The sequence below is a fragment of the Grus americana genome, chromosome 2 (assembly GCF_028858705.1).
Source record: "Grus americana isolate bGruAme1 chromosome 2, bGruAme1.mat, whole genome shotgun sequence".
Lineage (NCBI taxonomy): Eukaryota > Metazoa > Chordata > Aves > Gruiformes > Gruidae > Grus > Grus americana.
The window spans coordinates 148,038,368-148,061,625 of NC_072853.1; the positions used below are offsets into that span (position 1 = coordinate 148,038,368).

General features: G+C 37.7%; 1 protein-coding gene across 1 annotated transcript in view; it reads left to right on the top strand.

The window, feature by feature from the left end:
• PLXDC2 (plexin domain containing 2) overlaps window positions 1-23,258 on the top strand; it is a 272,495-nt gene that overhangs the window by 246,105 nt on the left and 3,132 nt on the right. The window contains exons 11-13 of the mRNA XM_054817548.1: window positions 894-1,044; window positions 2,420-2,458; window positions 14,287-14,447. Coding sequence (XP_054673523.1) covers window positions 894-1,044; window positions 2,420-2,458; window positions 14,287-14,447 — 351 coding nt within the window. The remainder of the gene's footprint in view (window positions 1-893; window positions 1,045-2,419; window positions 2,459-14,286; window positions 14,448-23,258) is intronic.

The window sequence follows — 23,258 nt, forward strand, 5'->3', positions numbered from 1 at the left end:
AGCTACGGGCAGTTCCTGTGTTTGCTGCTAGTTAATTGGATGTATTTTCCTGCAAAACTGTGTGATCCATAAAAGAAAATATTCATTACACCTGCAGAATTTTAAAAGTGTCCAGAAATTTAAAAAAACCAAAGATTCAAGATTTGTATCAAAATATTTGCCCATGAAAATGAAAGTTAAATTATTATATGATGGTGAATATTATTTATGGTGTGATAATATAATATATTATTATTATATTTATAGTTTTTATTTTATAATATTTCTACTTTATATAATGATTGTTATATACACATATAATATGTAAAATTTTAATATTATATAGAATTAATAGGCATATAATGAATGTGTTGCTCTATAGTGTGATATTCTATAGGTTGAATACATGCACACATTTTACACGTATTCTTCCGTGATAACTGCATGTAAAGCCTAATTAAATGCTCCATTTAAGTATACATTACTCACTATGAAGAACTACAGTTTAATTCCCACGTATCTTTTTTAACATGTGTAATTGCACCCATGCCAATGGCAGTGAGCATTCACAATAGAAGAGTTAAAATTTGAATGATAATCTTAGATGTTAAAATCTGCTTGGGGGAAGTAACATGTTTGACATTCAGGGATGACTTTGAAGCCTTGTCATTAACAATTGAGTGTTGTAAGTTTTGCAGCTAAAGGAAAAATCTGTGTTGCTGAATGTGTGTAGAGCACTTCAAAGGAAGAAAATAAAAATAAAAAAAAAAAAAAGCTCTTCAAATTCCTTGATTTAGTGTTTCCGTTTACATTCTTTTTATCCTGACAGCTTGTCCATGCTTAAATTCTTCATTCAGTGACAGCCTCCACTGAGAATTAATTTTCTCTTCTTTGTTTTTTTTGTTTCCCAACAGTCAAAAGATAAGATTTGTGAGAAGAATATAGATACTGAAACACCTCCGTACTCCACCACCACCCTTCTGCCAACCACCACAAAATTCAGAGTTTTAACAACCACCAGAGGATCCACAACTTCCCACCTGCCAACTAGCCTGCCCACAGAAGGTGAAGCGTATACACTGCATTATTCAATAGCGCAAATATGTCATTTACAAGTCTAAAAGAAGTTTATTTCCTTTAAGTATGTGTTCGCGTCGACCGTTTCTCTTTGGGGCAGTGGGCAGAGTGGAGAATTACAGTCAAGGCAATATCTGCTACTGCTTTTGAATTGCAACTCGCTGTCCTCCAGGATGAGCCCTGGAGGAGGGGGCAGTGCCGGGGGCGCACAGACAAGCCAGGAAGACTTCTGAAGAACTTGTGGTTACAATGAGCCGTTTGTGGTCCTTTAACCATCTGGCCACAATCCAAAACCTGTTGAAATAGTAGATGGAAAGGGCCCTGCTAAAGTTAGTGAAGAAACTTCTATCACAGATGTAATGAATTTTGAATCCCTTTGGGTATTCTATTTAGCCAGGTGAAAATTAGAGATAACCCAAATTAAAAATATCTTTGAAATTTTCCTGTTTACTTTTTTCAGTCACTTGACACTGTTCTTTTCATGTAGTGCTCACTGTTGTGAAATAGTTTCTATAGGCTTCTGAACAGAATTACCTGTGTAAGCGACGCTGTGTCAGTTCTCACCCTTGTTCCACTGGCTGCTTAAACCTTGCCTTTCTGTGACTGAGATGTCCTGCTTTCCTGCTTCTGGGGAACATTCAGCTGGTATAAAAGCTAACCCAGATCAATCAAATAGCATCTTAGGGGGAGGGGGGAGTGATGTGTTGGAATTGTATGTTAACACAAGAAAAGGTACCAGGTACAGGCAGATTTTTTAAGTGGCCTGTGACAGGAAAATTTGAACTGAAGGCATTTCAAGGTGGGAATCTACTGATAAGAAGAAAGGCTGGGTTTGTTTGCAGAAAGAGAAATTTAGAAATTGTTGGTGCAGGATTTGGACTGTATTAGCAGCATTATTCCCTGGCATTTTTTTCATTAAACCTCAAAACAAGAAGAGGAATATGGAAATAAATAAGATTTAAAACTGGTAGACCTTTTCATGATTCTTAGAAGAGGAACTAAGTAATCGTTTCATTTTATTGTCATATGTTGGTTCATATAGTCCTTAATATGATAGAATGCTCAAGCTGTGTATGAACATGTAACACTAATGAATTATTTGTAAGTATTATGAGACAGACCCTTATTTACCAGTATTTGAATCCTTCTTTACACTGTAACACTCTCATAAATGTTTTTTTTAGTAGTAAGGAACTAAAGTGTTGCTCAGTATAAGTATGAACCCACAATCTAATTCTCATTGAGTTGAATACGAAATAATTTTCTAATTGTGAAATTTCTTTTATGTTAGAAAGTCATTCCTAAAATTACTCAACCTAGAAAAATGCATTTTCATACCACTGACTTTAAATTTCTTTTATAGATGACACCAAGATAGCACTGCACCTAAAAGACAATGGAGGTAAGAGATTATTTTTTTGTCTGTAAATAATGTCAGTAGTTTGTCAAATTATACTCCACTGAACTTCGTTAATCAAAATCAGATTGTAGAAATAGCTTTTACCACACTCTCAAGGGACTTCAGCCTTCCACATCTATGTTGAAGAACAGCAGGGCAAATAAGCTTAGCAACTGCTTAGTAAATGAAACATTTACAACTCTCTTTAAAACTCTTTAATAAAACAGCAGGTTTGATTAACTTCCAATTATGGACATATTAAGTAAATTTTAACTGTATTAATACAATTATAATAATTATTATAATACAGTATTATTTAACTGTATTAAGAGAGGATATGGTGCTAGTTCTAAATAATAATATTGTGTTATAAACTTATTCACAGTACTGAATTGTTACACTATATTTTGTTAATAAACATATCCATTTTATATCTGGGTCTGTACTAGCAGAGATCTGATATTTCTCCATGCATATTCCCTGTGCACGTTAATAAGATCACCTTGTCTTAGCGATAAAGGCCTCTGTTAAATGAAGCTCTGCAGGGGACTGCTTTTGTCATCTTCTTTGTGGGTTCAAGGACTGAGACCCGAGGTTTGTTCCTCCTCCCTTTGAAGTTGATGAGAATTTTGCTATTAGTTAGGACTCAGTCATTAGATGTAGGCTGCGTCTGTATTCACTGCCGATGTAGAGCTTGCTGAGGAGAAACGGAAGATTTAGGTTGATTTCTGCGGGCTTAGGAAATGTCTATCAAAGCAGAGGATAATTTGCTGAGCAAATTGAAATAAATTATATTTCCACTGATATAAAGGGGGGTATTATTGGCTCTGATTGCCTTACCTCCAGGCAGGGAGTACGGAGCTTCCCGAGGTGTAGGGGAACCAACAGCAAATATGGCAGCAGGCACAGGCAGGGTGCAGGGTGAGTCCAGCAGCTCAGGGACGGCAGCCAGGGCCAGCCACAGACTAGAGACCATCAGCTGAGTCTGCTGTGATGAGGCGGGCCCGGGATCAAGGCAGGACACCAGGTTGGCAACGCAAGGCTGGGAGCGGCAAGAGAGCAAGAGAGGCACAGCAGTCAGCGGCACAGCTCAGGCAAGGACCAGAGGAAGGAGGTCCTGTCAGTGCTCCCAGAGAAGGTGAGGCATGAACCAGGTCCATACAAGGAGTCCTCTCAGCAGCAAAAAGAGATGGGGCCAGAGATAAGACTACAACACAGCTCCAAGGTCCGTCCAAGGAGACATGGCCAGGGACAGGACTGAAGACAAGCTACCTTCAGCATAGATCCAAGGTTGGTCCAGGAGACAAAATCAAAGATGGGCCTGACTACCAGTTCACCTACAGCATCGGTCTTGAGCTTATATGGATTCCCCAGCCCTGTGGGCAGAGGTCCCAGGTGCAGTGGGTCAGGACAGCTGAAGCATCGTGGTCTCTCAGGGACCTCACAGAAAATTGTTTAAGTTTTGAAAAAACACAGTGTGCAGATGCCACTTGGCATTTTGGTCTGTTTTCCTGTCATTTGTTTTTCAGTAATATTGGGCTGTTATTTTCTCCATCCCTCAAATTAGAGATCTGCTCGCTCCACAGGAGGCGGTTGCCATCCCCTTCCTCGCCAGTCGCTCCTCTGTCATTTTGCTGTCGCTAACCACAGCATAGCTGGTCACATGCAGTACTGGGAATGAATTGTCCATTTGCTGGCAGTGTTGTTGTTTGACATGGCTTTGACACTTAAGTGGTTCCTTGGAAGAAGGTCATCTATAAACTAAGGGTGGTACTTTTAGACATTTTGTCTACAGCAATGCCCCTGAACCTTTCTTTCTCTTATTCTTCTTGAAATCAAATTGCTGTTTACTTTGCTGTTAGAAGTGCTTCAGTGCTCTTAAAGATCAGTAGACAAGGTGAATCAGTCAGCACTTTGGTCTCCCGTTTCGTGTCTGCTCTGTACCCACGCTCTGCTCTGTGAACCATCGCTCCATGGCAGAGGGCTGTCCTGGGACCAGGCAGCTCTCCACCTTGAGCATCTCATGTACAGCTCAGAATAGTATGCTGTTATACGAAAAATAATTCAAAAGTGGGCTTTAGAAAACCCGTTCCAGGTTTCTTTTGGTTTGGGAATTGCAACAGGATTATTTTTTTCACTTGTCTACTCTTTGCCCAAGATCTGAAAAGAAAAACCCTGTGAAAGCAAGTGAGGGATGGCTGTGGCCTGCTTGGTAGAGTGAGGTGGTAGGGTTTGTGGCATCACTTATCTTAAATATAGAAAGTCCATTTCTGCGCAGAAAGCTGCTGCATTTTAGAAGGACAAACCAGCACCTGATGTGATTATTCATTTTCCTTGAGCTGTTTCTTTTATTCTTGAAATTTTAAAAAAAGAAACTGACTTCAAACAACACGGAAGCAAAGCAACACACCAGGATTTCTCATTCACACAGTAAACGTAGCTTTTAATCTGCAAAGTTCTTTTTGATGAATCTTCAATTATGCATTGAATTTTCCAGTGACCCCTAGATTAAGCTCAGATAAAACCTCTGCAGCCGCAGGTGCATTCTTTGATTCTCTGTGATTTGTCAGCCTTTCATAAAGAGTAGATTATTTCAGGTCACGAATGCAGGGTCTTTACTTTCTCACACTAGATCCTTTAAAACTCAAATGAAAGGAAACCTTTTATAATGGAAAACCAAAGCTATATTGGATCAATGATGGCCTATAACTTTACGTGTCCTTGGATGATAGCAGTCAATATCTGGTTAGGTACAATAAAAAGATTCTATAGAAATTCTGCATCTCACCTCTGCCTGGAACTTTTGAACCAAATATTGTAAGGCAACAACTAAATTTAAATTAAATTTTGAATTCAGGTCAAACTGCTTTGACCTTTTAATTATATGAGAAAAATCACCTACAAGTTAGTGATGTAATTCACCCACAATCTTATGTGGCATATTTTAACATACGTTTCAAATTTGCTTGTTTCTGTTTCTTCTATCTTCATTCTTCCTTCATAGACACATGATAAATGCCTAATACATACATGCCTAAACCGTTTTAAAATACAGCTGACATGCCATCACATTTTTGTTAAATCTTAATTATCTTTAAAATAACAAGCATTTTGTAAGTTTTAAGATATGTCCAGCACTACAAATGTATATTTTTGCTACTAGTTGCAGTTTCTGTTGTGTTTTTAATTTTTCTTGTAACACAATGCAGCTGACTAAGCAGTTTAAAAGCCCAATTTTTCATAAAAATTGTGAGCACTTGGCTGTGGCTATACAGTGTAATGCAGCATTTTCCTGTTGAGAGCCCTTTGGTGGTTGATTTCGACAATTGGCCAGCACATCTAGACATTTTATTTGACCTTTTTAGACACCTTATTGTGATGGTTTGATTGCTATGAGTCCCTCTCAATCCTTCAGCTTTATAACTCAATAGAAAAGTGTATGTGTGTTTGACAGTGTCAGAGAAACTGCTACACTTTTCATTCATCAAAACCTGCAGAAATTACTGTTACAAGAAAGTAAAGCTATGCAAAAACCATCTACCTGAGGGAGAAAGGGAAAATTTATTTGTGAACAAGTCCATCCCAGCATATGTAGTGCTAGGAAATGTCTGTGCCCTGCTGCTTACACTTTGTTGTGGATTTTTTCAAAGATGGTCTGGATATGAACATTAGTGATGTACAGGACTAATGTTAGTGCTATACAGAGCTTCATTTTAGCTTGAAAGATTAGGAAACTCAGTAAGAATTGACCAAAATGCAGATCCAAGTTTGGAAAAAAGAGTACTTTTATATACCTTATATACAGTGATAAATTTACCCAAGGCTTTTTTTTTTAATAGTCCCATATTCCAGAAAACTAGCTCCCATTAATCATCTGTCTTCTTAATTTCCCTTAAAAATTGCAGTCTGAGCTCTTCCTACCATAAGAATTCTTGAGAAATTATGGAGAAGACTTAGTCCTGTTTTTCTTGTGTACCCTGAACTCCTGCTGCAACATGTTGAACACTACTAGTTCATGCCTGCTAATATTCATATAACTTATTTCTTTCTAATATGTTAAGTTTCTAAATGATCCAGAAAATGAGACATATTTCAACAAAGAGACAAGCCAACCTTTTAGGGAAAACAAATATTTTTATCATAACAAAGTTGTTATGACCACACAGTCCAAAATAGCTAACTCAAGTTAACAAGTCACTACAGATTAGCTGAGTCCTCTCCAATTTTAAAGTAAAAAAAGCATTAAATTAAACAATGCTGAACCTAATCTTCATGGTGGTTTAAAAATGTTTTAAAGTGGACCTTGTATGGGATAAGATCCACAGGATATGGCTCTGTTTTATTGTCAGATCTTGGCCTAGCCACAGGAAATGACCTTCCAGAGGCTTCATCTCACCTAATGTTTGCCAAAAAGCCACGAACTCTTCTTTCAAGCCTTCTCATAGCCATTGGCAAGCAATAGGCAAGAGAAAGTCATTCATGTCATCCTAATCCAGATATAAAATAATATACAGTATCTGCTCTTACAGTTGTCATGACTTTACTGTAAAGGCACACATTTAACTGATTTTTGTTAAACATATACGATTTGTGGACCAGCTCAAAGGGTTAATGTGAAAACCACATGTAGATCTAAATGGAGATCTTATGGAGGGCTAAATGTAAGACTGGATAAAATTTTAAGACAAGATTGCATTACTTAATGTTTTATCTTATCATCTGCTCCTGTTGCTGTCACAGTGCTGTGGCAGTGTGACAACTAGGGCACACAAAGCTCCTGTGATCTTCTGTCTTTTTAACTAGCTACTCTGTGAGGAGTTAACCCAGCAGTTGCAGTAGGTAGCCTCCTGCAATCTCCTCTACATTGCCCAATCATCTTTGACATCAGTGCGCATGGGTCACTGTGAAGGATGGGGAAAATGGAGGTCCAGTGAAAGACAACTAAAATAGTTGTACATGTTGCATTGAAGTTGAAGTACCTGAAGTTGTTCTGTCTCCACAAGGTGGGGGAGGTATGGGGGGAAGTAACTCTGGAAGCATTAGGTAAAGCTTTAGAGAGAAACAGCCTGCTTGACATGATGGTCTTGTGTTTGCTTTCAGTAGGGTTAAGAGGAGTCAATGGGCTGGCTGAACTGACATTCTTGTAATCTGGTTACTTTCTTCTCTTCTGGATTCAGCAATAGTGAGCTGCCTAGCCAGGCCAAATGGCATGGTACAATATGGTACAATATTGAGCTTTGCGATTGCCGTTGTTCGATGCTACTAAGTATTGTAATGGCTTAAATGGCCTCAAGCAACTCAAACTAAAATTAATACTGATGGCAACAGTTGTAGGGTTAGGTGATATTTTAGAACAGAAGAAATGAAAGTCCTTAGCTAACACATTTAGAGTGCTGTCATCCTCTAAACAGAGGGATTTGATTTTAGTGCACTCTCATCCATTTGATGCACTAAGCAGTTGATCAGTCTTGGAGAAAATTGATAGCAAAGCCAGATATTGAATTCAGAATTGGTGGGTTACAATTTGTAATATTCTCACTCAAAGACCACCTTTCATTCCTTACATGCAATTGGAAACCAATTTTTAAAGCATTAGCTGAGCCATAACTTTATAAATCATCATGAAACCAAGTAAAGTGTAGCAATGGCTTAACCTCAAAATGTTAACAAATGCTAAGGGAATGAACCCACAAAAGCAAGAAAATCACACTCCATTACCATGAAGAATCTAAGTCCGGAGCAGACTGTTCCTAAAAGAGGTAGAGAGAACATTTTTATGGAGATTCCTCTGAGTCTCTGGAGAATCCTTCCAACTGTGCATTCCCTTATTCCCTCCAGCAGTCACTGTATGTAGGTCATTAATCATCTCTTCAGGAATCTGCATTAGGTACAGGAAAAAAAGCTTAGGTTTGGAGAACCATATACCTGCCCCATAAAACAAGCAGTCTCCTGGTAGACTCACATTCCAGATGTAAGTGGAGGCCCAAAAGAGGGAAAAAATCCAGTGGCTCTGCTGAGTTCACTGGAGGCTGTAACCCTGTGTGCTCAACTGGCCTAAACGTTATGTTCTCCCTCTTTGCAGGAGCATATTAACTCAAAGTCCGGGTCATGAAAATAGGGTGATACAGCTTCCAGGCTAGAAATTACATACGTAATAGGGTGGAGGGCTGGCGGAGTGATCTTGGATCTGTAGGTGCAGGTTAGTCCCAGACCATGCAGCAAGAGAGGGTTTCTACTCCTTGGCTATCCACAGAGGAGAGCAAACACATGGAGAGGAAGCGTTTCCAAATGGCTTGTAGAGATCTCTCATGTGGAAAAGTGTCTCTCATTAATGTCCAAAAAACAGCGAAGCTGGTGAAGGGTCTAGAGCACAAGTCTTATGAGGAGCGGCTGAGGGAACTGGGGCTGTTTAGTCTGGAGAAAAGGAGGCTGAGGGGAGACCGTTTGTAAGCTCTTTGAAAATATGAACTATCATATTAAATATTCATATTAGCACACAATGATATATAATTTTAACAACAATAATGTATAAGCATGTCTTACAATCTACATTAATCAATAGATGTATTTTTATAAAGCTGGACATGCTACAGCTTCAAAATCATGGCCAATACTAAAATAGTCATTACCTAATGTGTAATGGAATGCAAGGGAAATTCTGCAGTTAACAACTAACCTATTAAAAAATGTCATGTTTGCATGGAGGGTCTGAAAATATTATCACACTTTCTGTTTCTGTAATATTTAATCTATGTAATGCATACTCATAAGTAATAAAAGAGTACATAAGTCTCTACTGTAGGTGTAGTTATACCTGAACCTATATGTTTTTCCAGTCTGCTTTATCTCTAGGAGATGTTTTCATGCACTTGAATCCAGACCCATTTTGCCATAAAACTAAGACCATGCCAGAAACCCTGTCAACTTAATAAGCCAGCATTTCTGTACCAATAGTGCTGCGTAGATGCTGTCATACCCATGTGATAGTTTCATATTCGTCTGACCAACCAGCTCAGAAAATCATGGTTTTTCATGAACCTTAAGAATTTGTCCAATTGCTGCCACGTGACCTAACAGCAAACACTCATTTTATCATAAAGTAATCTCATATGAGAAGAAATTGCAGGTTTCATCCTACCTCTCTTTGTGACAAATTCAGGAGTTTACCATGAAAATTCATTCATCTGGTAAAAAAAGAGAAGAGCAAAGCTCAATTCTGAGTTATCATCTTTAGACTGACTGCTGCTATTTATGTCATCTATATCCCTAGCTTTGCTGGTATAGCTGTGTCAGTCAGGAGGGTCAAATAAGGTATTGCATTATATCCCTTAAAGATGCATGTGCATATAGGAAGTGAGTTTGAATTGGAGCTTTTCACCATCTGATCAAAATACAAGAGTAAAAAGGAATGACATGGCTCTTGGAGGGAAAAAGCAAACTTTATTTTCCAAGACCACATGATGAAATTCTACTTTTTTGTCTGTCATTTACCCTTGATTCCATGTCACTTTATAGAAAGGAAAGTTTCTAGACAGGAGGTAACAGAACTTCATCTATTTTTCCTCCATTTGACCATAAAATCTTTTTGCATCTCTGCTCTCAGAGAGAGAGATATTAATCTCTGGTAAGTAAACTCTTTTCCATCTTATAGCATGAGAGGTATACATGTATATATATCACAATTTTGTTTTCTCATCTATAAAACTATCACAATAGAAACTTTGTGTAAACTTTAAATTTAGATAATAGCAAACAACGTATTTCATTATTTTGCAGACCTCAATGATTAATATGCAATAGTGAGAAAAACAATGTTGAGAAAGTATCCACAATGTGTTTACAAACACTCTAAAGAGCAGTCCCAGTTTGTACTGGGACTTTGTTCCTGTACTTTGTTCCTGTTAAAGTCAGCATCACAGTCCCCATGGGCCAGGAGAAGATTTTCATTCATGATAATTCCTTGAGGTTTTTTTGGTTTTCCTACACCAAAAGAAGCTAACCCTACTGTAACTAGAGACATAATATAGCAATATAAAATCAAAGATTATATAGTCTTTATATGTTTATCATGCAAACAATGAGAACATTTTTATTGTGGTTTCACTTTTATTTTTTAAACAGCATTCCAGCAGGAGAACAGTTATTTCATGTTTGTATTGTGTGCCTTTATATTTGGGAAAAAAGGTTACTTGCTGTTTCTGTCCTGTCATTCAGCACCTAATGAGAAGCAGACTAACCTTGGAGATGTTAACATGTTCCTTCTGCTTAAAAGCTTTATGTATGTAAGAATTTGGGGGGGGGGGAGTTATACATATATAGCACTTTGTATGTAACAATTGCTTTTTTCAGCACAAGAAAAGGAAAGTTTGGGGAACATTCCACTGAGAGACCTTTTGGAAAAGGATTGCTCATAAGACAAATATCCTCTTATGGGTTTAGCCTTGCCTGGAACAGCAGATGTGCTGTGATAATCTTAATAAGATTTCTGCACCTGAAAAAGTTTCCGACTCCTTTTTTTTCATCTGTTTCCCTTGTCGGCTTTTTAAAAGAACTGTCAGTTGATTTTGCAGCAGAAAGTATTTTCAAAGTTGACAACACCGTTTATTGTCTCTGTCCAAAGAGAGTGAAATCAATTTCTCATGAGTATTTGAGCCCTGGGGTCAATGAACTGAATTTCGATTATGGAAATTACAAGTTACTTACACTTGTTGTCATTAACAAAAGCATTTCTTGTATTTCATTATTTTTTGCATTTGGCATTCTGATCACTGCACTGCTGTCCATGCAGTGCTCCACCCCGGACTAGTAGAAATCTGGGCAGGCAGTTGTCACCTGTGTTATTTGGAAGAGACAGTGTTCTCGTTTGCAAAGCTGGATACTAAACATTGAGAAAAGATCAGATCAGAGGCGGTTAATTTGATGGTCTTTACAGAGTGGTTAGGACCTTTGCTGAAGTCCAGCATTTTTTAATATGCAGAATATGATGTTCTGCCTTCAACCATAACATAGTAACAATACAAATTACTCATTTAGTGCAAATTGGCCTGAAAATGGGTATAAGTGACAAAGTAGCTTATGATGCACTGATGTGGCATTGAAGACAATAGTCAAAGAGTATGAAGCTGTCAAAAAGACAATTATAAGACAGACAAACTATGAATCCTCTGTTCCTTCTGGGGAGCAGTTACTTTTCAGTAGGCTGACTCACACAACTAACTGCTCATCACTGGGAATTAATAGCCCAACCCAGAGCATGTACAATAAAGCACGCCTTTCCTGATGGCCTTTCAATTGCTTAATTTGCATTTGTTTGGCGATTTGAAATATATGTGCAAGTACTAAATATTGTTACAGTGCATGAACAGAAATTAAGACTGGAGCTTGTATACATTCATCTATTCTCAGCTGAAAGTGAATAGCTATTTAATAAATTATTAATGGCCATGTCAAGTAAAAGACTTTACCGCCTGAAAGTTAGAGGAACCTTTTTTAGGGTCACCTTTCTTTCCTGTGTCTTCCATGTATCTTGCACCCTTTGCTACATCGTGCTACAACTACCAGGAAATGTTTTAAGTGCTCTTTGGGTGGGAATATATTTGAAGATAGATCTTCCACAGCCTATGCAATATCTCCTTTCTTTCACTGCAATGTGAAGGATGGCCTGGAAATTTTCACTGTATGTACTGTGTTAAAAAAAGGAAAAAAAAATCAAATAGGGCTGACACTGTTTTTCTTTTTTAAAAGCTCCTGTATATCTGTGTGAACTAAGCTTTAAGAAAGCTAAGTAAATCCCTTTGTAGGATTTAGGCAGGGAGAGGGCTGGTTCTTGGATCCTGTTCATGCCTAAGCTCAAACTTGATGTCCATAGTCAGCACAATTAAAACTGAAGTTCCTGTGTGAACAGGTACTTGTGAACTTTTCAAGTAAAAAGAAAGATGCCATCAGGATTAGGCAGTACCTGAGTGGCAGTGCATGCTTGCAATTTTTTATTAGATTCATTAATGCCTCCCATGTCCTAGATTAGCCTCTGAAATTATTGGGTTCTTTATCCTCTGATTCTGTTACTCAGCTCCTTACTCCACAAGCTGTCTCACTGATTTCATGGGAAAGAGCCGAGCAACACTGCAGGGTTTCAGCTGTCCTGACTCAAGATTGAGGAAATACGGAGAAAAGCAGGGGAAATGCACACGAATCCCTTCACTTCCCCCATAGATTCACTTCCATGTTACAGCTAGAAATCTCTGTTGGCTAAGATAATGCATCTTCATTTTCCTTTTCTCCCTGTTGTTGCAATGGTGCCGTGCAATCCGCTGGGTGACGAGCCATGCAGGCCGTCCTTGATCTGGTGAGAAGAGTGCTGCCATGCGTGGATGCATGAGCTCTTACACTGAGAGTAACTGTTCTCCTTTATTAGCCCTCATACAAGGCATTTAACACTACCTAGATCAATAGACCTTTCTTCTATTATTTTCCAATTCCCTTTTTCAGTATTAGCTCTACTCACAATCTGATGAATGGTAAAAGACCATGTGCAGTTATTGTTACTGTTGTTGTTGCTACTATTAATAACAGTAACTTGTTTGAAGTGGTACCCTTCACTCAATCGCTGTTTTCCAAGAACAAATAAAAGGGACAGTCCTTGACCTCACAGACCATGGTACTGTAAGACAACCAAATAAATAGTTCAGGGGGATGACACAACAAAAAGGATGACTGCAGAAATCAACAATTTTTATTATATTCAGCTTGGCAAACAAGCATGGTGGGAGGAAATTTAAAGTGGAATTGAAAGAAAATTTCTCATAAGCAAGATCAGAGTGTCGTATGGAGTAAGGCTTAGAGGTGGTTTGAAGGATTGCCAGAAAGGCAGAAAGCAGTGGGAATATTAGGTGAACAATGTAAGTTTGTGAAGTCAAATGACCAGTGCTCTTCTGGTGTCTCTTAAACCTGGGGCTTCTGAATTGCTGTTTTGCCTTATTCAAGAGGATGCTGAAGAATGATTGCATCATCATCATGTTTGTACTTGCTGTGATATTCCAGGTTGTCCAAAGTAGAAATCACACCTGAGCACAAGCAGTTCTACATGTTGGCTAAGTTATTGGGAGATTTTTTCCACAAAGGTTACGGTGTTGTTAAAAGACTTTCAGTCACTTATTTGGAAGCACTGCTGACAACTTGCTTGTGTGACAGAGACAGCCCTCTTTTCTCCTGCCAGGAGCATAGCGGCCTCTCAGTAGCAAGTTTTGTAAATGGAAGGTCTTCTGTAATACTTTGGTCTGATGAGTGTTCCATTCAGACCAAGATTAGGATGTTGCAGCGTCATTTAGCATCCATCTGTTACACGTTGGCTGTCTGATTCAGTTGCACAGGGTGGTTCAAAAGCCCTCTCCAAGCTAATGAATCAAGCTTTCAGAATGTGTTTATTAGCTAGACCTCACAAGGGTTTGTAGCATGTCTCAAGTTGAAACTTAAATAAATTAAAAATGTATTCAATTAGTACTTTTTGTCTGTAGGGCAACTGCAATAGTTTTATGAGAAAATCAAAGCAAAATTCATTATGAAGGTAATTAGGAACTTCAGAATGTCCAGACTGCATTCAAAAGAAAGGATATTAATTTTGTTTATTGAGTTAGTAAAACATTTGGAAATGTCTGTTCATTAAGACTATGAGAGTATTCAGTTGTGGGAAAGAGACATCTAACATCTTTTTCCAACTTCAGCTGTGGAAAAAGAGGAACGTGTAACAGAAAAAAAAAATGCTCAATTGCCATCTGTGAAATGGGATGGATAAGACATAAGTTACGGTGCTAATAAGTGTGCCATTTGTGCAGCTTCCACAGACGACAGTGCGGTGGAGAAGAAAGGTGGAACACTTCATGCCGGCTTAATTGTGGGCATTCTAGTCCTGGTCCTCATTGTGGCTGCAGCCATCCTCGTGACCATCTATATGTATCATCATCCAACGTCAGCAGCTAGTCTCTTCTTTATAGAGGTAAGACAAAATGAACATGTGTCACTTGGCTAGGATAATTGGGGTCTCCACAATAGAATTTTCTTAACCAAATCTAGAAAGTATTCTATGCAGTGAAAGCTAAAATGTGTTTTAGCAAGCAATGTAGGCTTTCAGAAAAAATAGAAAAACACAATCTTTCTATTTAAAATAAAGGAGAAATGATTGAATAAGGACATGAGGAAGTAAATCAGTCCAAATCAAATTTATGCAAAATGTGGTACATCCTCTACTACATCCTCTTTTGGTTACTAGGAAAATTGTGATACTTGTGAAGAATCAGCCATTTAGCAAGAATTATAAAAAATTCTAGCCAGGAAGGGGTGGCCTTTCCCTGTGAGTGGTAAAACCATTGATGCAGTGGTAAAACTACAAGGGGTGGAGAAAGGGATTACTCTGTATTTCAGAACATTTCCACAAATTCCAAAACTTTAAAGCCATTGTTGGAATCATAAGCACAGAAGAACAGAATAAAGTAATCCATTCTTGAAATGAAATTGCTTTTAAGAAGCTTAATAATTTAATTTCCAAAGGAAAAAAAATAGTTTGACCAATTCAAGAAATAAAGAGTAGAATATATTCTTCTTATGTTCATCTGATCTATAGGATGTACATGTTTCCAATACAGAGGAGAATGTACCTTCTCAGACTTGCATTTTGAAACTGAAGTACAAAAAAATAATGAGGCATAACTGGTGTAAATAGGTCACTGTTACAAAGAAGCATTCCTTATTGTATTTGCACTGATAAGTCCAATCCCTTGTGACACTTCTGAGCACCATTTAATGATATCCTGAGTGCACTAGTTAGTTTAAATAATCGATACACAAAAGCCAAGAAAAATGCCATTTGTTCCACAAGCAAGTATTGTTTTAGAACAGTGTAGCATTATTCTATGGTTTTTTTACCTCTAAAGTCTGAAGAAAACGTTTCCTGTAGTGGTTTTGTTCATAGCTGTGGAGCACAAAGCATATGTGCAGCCCCACCTGCAACAAAAACAGCTATTTTGAACAAACAGCTTGAGAAGTCTTGAATGCCAGTGCTATTCAATTTGCCCATGATAGTGTCTCATTTTAAAAGAATACCATCCAGATAGTTCAATACTTTTTCAAAAAAGTTTTTTTGTTAAGTGTGCAGCAGATTCAAATCAAAATGTGATGTTTTCCTGTTTCTTCCAGCCCTCACACTATTAAACATGTGTTTCATTGTTTAAGTTGGACACTTCTCTGGTGACCTAAAGACAGAATGGATTATCAACTTTGAAAGTTAAGGAAGTTCCAGTCAAAGTTCCAATGAAGGCAGGCTCTTTCTAAAAGCTGAGAGTAAATGTTGACTAAAGATTAGCTTGCAGAGCGACAGAAGAAATGTTGTATGCTTTGGTCTTTCATTTATTTATGGTTATCCCTGTGGTATTTTCTCTCCCTTGAATTTGATTTTGTTGCCAGTAATTTCCCCTTTTGAATCAAGTTACATACCTGCTCCTACCATGAGGAATCTTGTGTCTCTTGAGTATACTTTGAACTTATTTTAACTGATTTTTGAAAAGTGGCAAATATGTCAGTGCTCTTCATGTCTTTTTCAACAAAGCAGAAGCTTATGTCAAAAATCCAGATATAACACATATAGCTACGCACTAGCTATAACACAATTAAAAAGTAATTGATTTATTCACTAACCTATGTAGTATACTTGCATTCAGGATTTGAGGGATGGTAGCCAAGCAGCCAAGCATGATGCCCTGATTGTAGTGGATTGCATGTCTGTAATATAGATATCTGGAGCTGAATGTAAATAGGGGTAAAGAAATTCCCAACCAAGTCAGATAGATAGGCTCAAATTTCATTGAGTTGCAGGCCAAATAGCAGCTTTAGTAGTATTTTAGATTTTACTTCTTCCCTTCTTTTTCTTCATGTTCTTTTTTTCTTATATTTTTAACCTTTATTGACTTGCATTTATGTGTAAACTTTGACACAGAACAGTTAATGTCCAGGGAACATTTAGCGATTCAAAAAGCAAGGCATAGGGCAAACTGTCTTTTACTCAGATATCTTTTGCCTGTGTGCACCCAGTTATCTGTGGACAGAAGGTTTGCATGTGACACAAGAAGTTTTCACATGCATGCTTTTTTTGTGTTTTTCTTACCTTACTTATATGTTGTTCCAAATTCCTTTTAATGTTTGAAACTTACCTCAACTGTCATCCCAGTGCTCTGCCTTTGGGGAACAAAGGCAACATGATGTGGCCACAGCTGAGAAGACAGCAGAGGAATTGCTGGCCAGTATGAAGGCAGGGGGTCAGACGTTGTGATGTCTTTTCCCAGCTGGGCACAGAGATACCGTTGCCAAACGTGCTTATGTAAGGCTCGACAACAGCAGAATAAAATTTTTCTGTGGCAGCTCTCTGCAGGTAGGGGATTTTAAGGAGTCTAAACTAACATTGCAAGTTGGGACCATCTTAAGGCAAAGAGCCTTTCTCTTGTACTCAGCCTATAGGAAGAAAACAAATCCAAGTTACTAATACATGTAGACTCTGAAGATGCAGGGATACGAGTGAATTCAGAACATGTGTATTTCTTAATAGTGGCTGTGTATGTCTTAATAGTGGTTAATATTTTACACACTGAAGAGAAGCGTGGGTGTTTGTGGTTACAAGTTATCATTCTTTTGAGTTAAGATGCCATTTTAAAGGTCACAGCCTTTGCCTTCATGTTCCCACTCTCCCTGGAGGTTTTCCAGAGCTTTATTGTGCTGATTCAGCTGCTTAGAAACATGCATGTACATTCACACACACACATGCACATACCTATGTCTTTTTTAGTTGTTTATTTTACTTCATTTTGGATGTTTAAGCTGGATAATTTCACAAATCTGTTTTTTCAAATGACCACACAGAGAGTTGAACTGGTGCTATGGAGCCTGGGGAGAAAGAGAGGGAGGAAGGAATGAGCAGCTGCAGATCTTCAGCAAATAAAATAATAGTGTGTGATCAGAGCCTGGGGGATGCACCTCAACTCTTCCTGATATAACTTGAATTATGTCTTTTCTAGTAAATTAAATAAACCTGGGACTGTTTTTTAGCACAGAGACCAACCAGCGTGGAAGGGTCTGCATTCCTGTCATTTAACTCTGTCAGCCTCACAGCAAGGTGATGGCATGCAGACAAGTGTGGACTGAGGATGGATCCCGAATCCTGAGCCCCAGCTGGGGTGGTCTGAGAAAGCACTAATTGTTGGGTATTTTTCTAACAATTGAGCTTTATAGTGAATTGTGTTGCAGTATCTGGAAACATTCACTGGCATGCAGATCTAGCAGTAGATTTTCTTCAGATTTTGACCTTCTGCTCATCATAGAGGGAGAAAATAGTCAAAAAAGCCAGAGGCAGTACTTGCTGTTTCAGAGCTCAGGGAATTAATGGGCATTTCTGGCTCACTGTTACACATCTCTGCTCCTAACAGCAGTTCACAAATAAGAGCCAGCATTTAACAGCCAGCCTTGTTCTCCATGCACCATTTCCAGGTTTCTGCATTAATGCCACAGATGCAGTCTTCAAAAAAATGAGAAGTAAATAGGAGACAGAGTAAAAAAGAAAGAATTTTTAAAAAAGAATCAGATCCTCAGCTGGCTTAGACAGGTGATAAAGCTCACACAGCTCTGCTGATTTCTTCTGGGATGCAGCCCGTTGTTTTTATTATACATATACATGTTACAGAGGATTATGCTTTTAGTTTGAAAAAGGCTTGACATTCATCAATTTGTTTTTGTCCAGAAGTTCAATCTGAATTGTGTTTCATGAAGATGATGATTAAAAAGAAGAGAGCAAGTATCATTTTTTCTCTTCTTTCAAAGTCCTGCAGTGTCCTGGCATTTGGGGTATGGTCATTGATCTCACTGTCATTGCCTTGCACTGACAGTAAAGTTATTTTTTCCAAAGCTTATCCAGCTCAGCAGGAACCAGCAGCTCAGCAAGGGAAACCTAAATCAGCCACAAGGGAGAAGCACTAAAATAAATAATCAACACTAACAATAAAAGTCAAAGGTGGGGAGGAAGGAGGCATTCTGTTTCTCGTCCGTCAGCAGCCAGCTACTTAGATGAACCTAAGACTGCAGAAACATTTTTATAACGAGAAGTGGTTTAAATCACAGAAAAGATACTTTAAACAAGCACTTCTATCAAGGAGAAAAATAAATGAAGTCAATAAATGATCCTACTGAAATTGAAGTCTGAAGCAAGCTTTATTTCAGAACAGTTTCTTCAAAATATTCAATTAGCACGGTGTCAGGTAATTGATCTTTCTTATTCTTGAAAATACCTATCAGAAGTACAGTTTCACATATTTGAAGCTTCATCCATTTCTGACTGTGATTTGCCAAATAAATTGGCTGCTTCTAGAAGAGATTAAAGACTGATGCACAAATTATGACTGCCTAAACAATATTTCAGGTAACTTTGAGCACACCAACACTTATTATGGGCAAGGTAATTGGTAAAAGAAAAATATTTCCTCACCATTAGAAAGTAAAAGGCCTGGATACCCAGATAGATTAACAGTGGACAAGTGCACTTAAACTAATGGATCTTTATGATATCAGGTTAACATTAGTAATAGATATTACTATAGTTTTTTCCCCTTAATCCATTTGTGTAGGTCTTTACAATTTCTCTGGGGTTATGACAATTAATCCAGAATTTGGATGGCTCTGTATTTACATATTTCCAGTTAAAAGCATTAAACAGGTGTTGTTGGCAAAGTGTGGTTAAAGAATACAGCTTTTAAATAGATTTAAATGTCTTTATACCCTTGAATTAGGTAAAGAACTTGACATCAATGGGTATGTAAGAGGTAACCTTCAGTAGAAATAGTGAAACAGTCCTCTGAAATGTTGAAATACAGGAAAATAGTCAATAGATAGACAAGACAAAGTTGCATCAGAGCATTCAACCTAAAAACTACTCAGTAACTTCAACTTTTGTGTAGTTTAGTGCAAAATCAACTTTACTAGGGAATTCTGGAGAGTCTTTCAAGACTTTGAAAGATTGGCCTTCCCATGCTAATTCAAGTATTTATACTCACATAAACTCAGTTTGGAAAGAGAATGTGTGTATCTTGGTGAAATTCGCCATTCAAGTTTACTGCTGAACAGTAATGAAGAGTTGATCCATGCACAAGCACTCTGGGATTTTATGCTGGTTGAAACATATGAAGGAACTTTTGATAATCTTTGAAAATTTTCAGAGTGAACTGTGTGTGTGACAGGGTTGGGGAGATGCCAGAGTGTCAGATTTTCATTATTTTTTCCCTTCACTGCTTTTCTGACATTGCAGATCTGTACAGAATCATGCTCATTCCATTTTTCTGTACAGAATGAAGGATAGGATGAGGATGGGATGAGGATAGTAGAGGACAGGATGTATGAATATCAAATATGTAATACATGCTGCCAAGTTCCTTCTGTCCATTACTGATAGAAACTTGCTTCATGCAGATGTATGAAAGGAAATGTAAAATCTTAGAATTACTGCAGCTAATAAAATATCCATTATTACAATTGCTTTTAATGAATTACCATCGCAGGTGAAAAGTGTTAACTAGCATAAATTTTAGAGATAGTGTATAATGTCAGCAGCAGAATCTTTCAGGAGCAGGGCATCAGTCTTCAAATACCAGTGTTTCAGTGCAATCTTATACAACTGCCTGTCCTCCTGTAATTGATCTTGTATATCGCTTATCCCTTACAATTAATTATACAATTGCATGTACGAAGTAGATTTCATTTCTTGTTTGTGTGTGCTCAGTTCATTCTTTTCAAATATTTTTAAAATACATTAAAAAATCTTGAACTGATTTTGTACCAGCATCTTCACTGGAAGTCTGAATTGATCGCTTCCATTGTTTTCAAGATAATATTAATTTGAGGCACTGATTGGTTTCTAGGCTGTAAGTCAGTGTAGAAATACATAATTCTTACTGAATTTTACCTCTTTACTAAATTGTAGCAGACTCTTCCATTCTTATTTTATAGTTGCATCATTGCTGATCTGGTGGCTCATAATAGTAGGACCCTTGCTGACAGTAGGAAATAAATGGCTTCACTTTAAATGATCTCTGGACAGTTAATAGAGTCCCATAACATAAAAATTGATGGGTCCTTTTCCCTTTCCTCCCTTTCAAGTTTAATAGAAATTTCTGTGTAAAATTCCACCAATACAGTCGAACACATACAGAAAGCACAGACCTATCTGAGAGTCTCCTGTAGTTTTCAACTTGAGCCACTTCTTTGTCTTTTGCTTAAAAACGTTACTGTTCAGCAGGAAATAAGATTGTCTAAAGCTAGGATTCTCAAAAAAAATTCATAGACTGTAGCACTGGAAACCATGTTCAGGTCATATCAACTGAGTTTTGGTTAGACAATATTCAATTACATACATTCTGATATATATCAATTTTTTTTTTTATTATGTCTTAATGAGATCATACCATTTTGATGGATAAAAGAGGCCCTATAAGGCTCAAAATTCCCTCATGTTGAAAGATGTCAAAACAAGAAACTGGTCAACCACAAGAATGTACTTGGAGACCCTTCCGTGCAATGACAGTGAGAAGATACTCCAGTCTCCACCATTTAGGATTTGTAGGTGGAATCTCCTCCTCTTTTTTCTCAGACATGAGACAAATAGTATCCATTCTGCCTCTACTGCAATATTGACGTAAAGACACTGATTCTAGCCTTAGCATTGCTGTAGGAAGTCAAATATGCTGCACAGCCACCAACAATGGTGTAGACAGTCATAATGTAAGAAACATGAAAGCTACATCTCACTTTCCATGCATTATCTGACTGCTGGTGTCTTTCATTTTATCTTACTGATGTTCGATAGGAACTAATTTTTTTTTTTTTTTTTTTTAAATGTGTATCATAAATTATTCTTCTGCATCCTGACATGTATCTTCGGCATCCTGGTCATATAAGGTCACAAGTGCTTTTCCCTCATCCTTATTTACTTAAAATAATGAACTCAAGGAAGTTTCAGTCCTATGAGAAAAGTCCTATTCCTGCTTTCCTGCTTTGTAGTATGCTGAAAGGAAGCAGGACTTACAACTCTCCAGCCACTGCTCACAGGATTTCCTTTGAGAGTTCTAATTCCATAGGAAGAAGCATAGTTTTTCCTGTTAAACTGGATGATAAAACTAAGGAATTAGTTAAAATACCCAGCTTACTTTCTTGTTTTGGTTTGGTTTGATTTTGGGGGGTTTTTTGTTTTGTTTAGGGTTTTTTATGGGTTGGAGGGAGGGAGGGTGTGTTAGGGTTTTCATATCTTCTTATTACTCTGTTTCACAGAGAATAAAGGGGAAGAATGCATTAGGCATTTCCTGAGATGCTTCAGTAACTCAAGAAGTTTTGTATCTCCTGGTATCAATTAAGTTACTTTTGGTTTTATCAATTAAAATTGTAATGTCTCTACAGCTTTTGGGGGGTCAATACACAAGTCAATGAACTGATAGCTTGTCAGTGCTCTCTTTTAAGACTGGCAACCACTTACATTATCCACATGCACACAAAGAAGTTCAAATTAAACAGACTGTCACTAGGAATGGAAAATCTCACCTCAGGCACGAAGAGAAACCACTGAAAGCTGCAATTGTACTATTCGGAGATAACCTTCAAATCTCTCTATTTCTGGAACAGCTGAAGTTTTAGTTGTATCATATTGTGTCATTGGAACTGATACCCATCTGTTCCATATTCCATCATCTGGAAAAGCCAATTAAAAAGAGTAGCCCAAAATGGTAGATTTAGTTTATAACAGCAACATAGCAAGGAAGTAGTAACTAATCATGGGTACATCTTAAAATGAGATTAGGGAGCAACTTAATAGATTAAAACTCAGATCATCCTTATATGCTGCCATTTGAGACTGTTTCTAATTATTTTTTCCTACTAGTTTTCCAATGTTCTTTTCATTTTCTCTTTGCATTAGAGACCTCTTGGTCAAATTCTTTTCTCATTTATACCAGTATAAATCTGGAATAAGTCCTTTACATTTAATTGAATTATTCTTAATTTACTTTAGTGAGTCTGAGAGCCGAATATGACCCTTTTTCTTTAGCAGTAACCAAACTGTCCTTCTTAATTTTGAAACCACACTGAATCAAGCTTAGGTAGAAAAAAGTCTCCAAAGTTTGAATAGACTAAGTTTTCTTATTAGGAAAAGACATCCATTAAAGAGGACAGTGTTCTGCCTTCCTACTTGGCAGGAAGGTGTTGCATTGAAAGGCCTGGAATTTTAAATTACCTGCCAAACAGAATTTAACTCTGGATGCCTCAAAAGTAACCTGATCCTGCAATGGAAGAAAAAGGAACCAGTTTCTTTTATATTGTATCTTCCTAACGGTGATCACTGAGGAAGACTGCGCTGTACTCGCAGACAGCTGTGTGATTTGTAGGTGGTCCCCCAAGATGTATTTAGTGGCTGCTGCCCAACAGCACCACGAGTCCCAGCATAATGTCATGACTGTGGCTGTTCTGTGGTCCCCAACACTGCCCCTCAGCAGCATGAAATATCCTTAGTGATTGAAAGGCAATCAAAATGGGGTATGATGGGGACAGAAAATCAAATGTAGTGTTTATTTTCAGGAGAAAGATCATAAAGTAAAATCATTTAGATTTTGAACTATCAATGAAAATATAGGCTGTAACTTATCTTAATTGTTTGTCGTCTTGTTTTCCAGCAATGTTTCTATATAGGTTGCTGTATCTTCCAGCCCTCCTTCCAAGTAGATTGTAATTGTTGTCA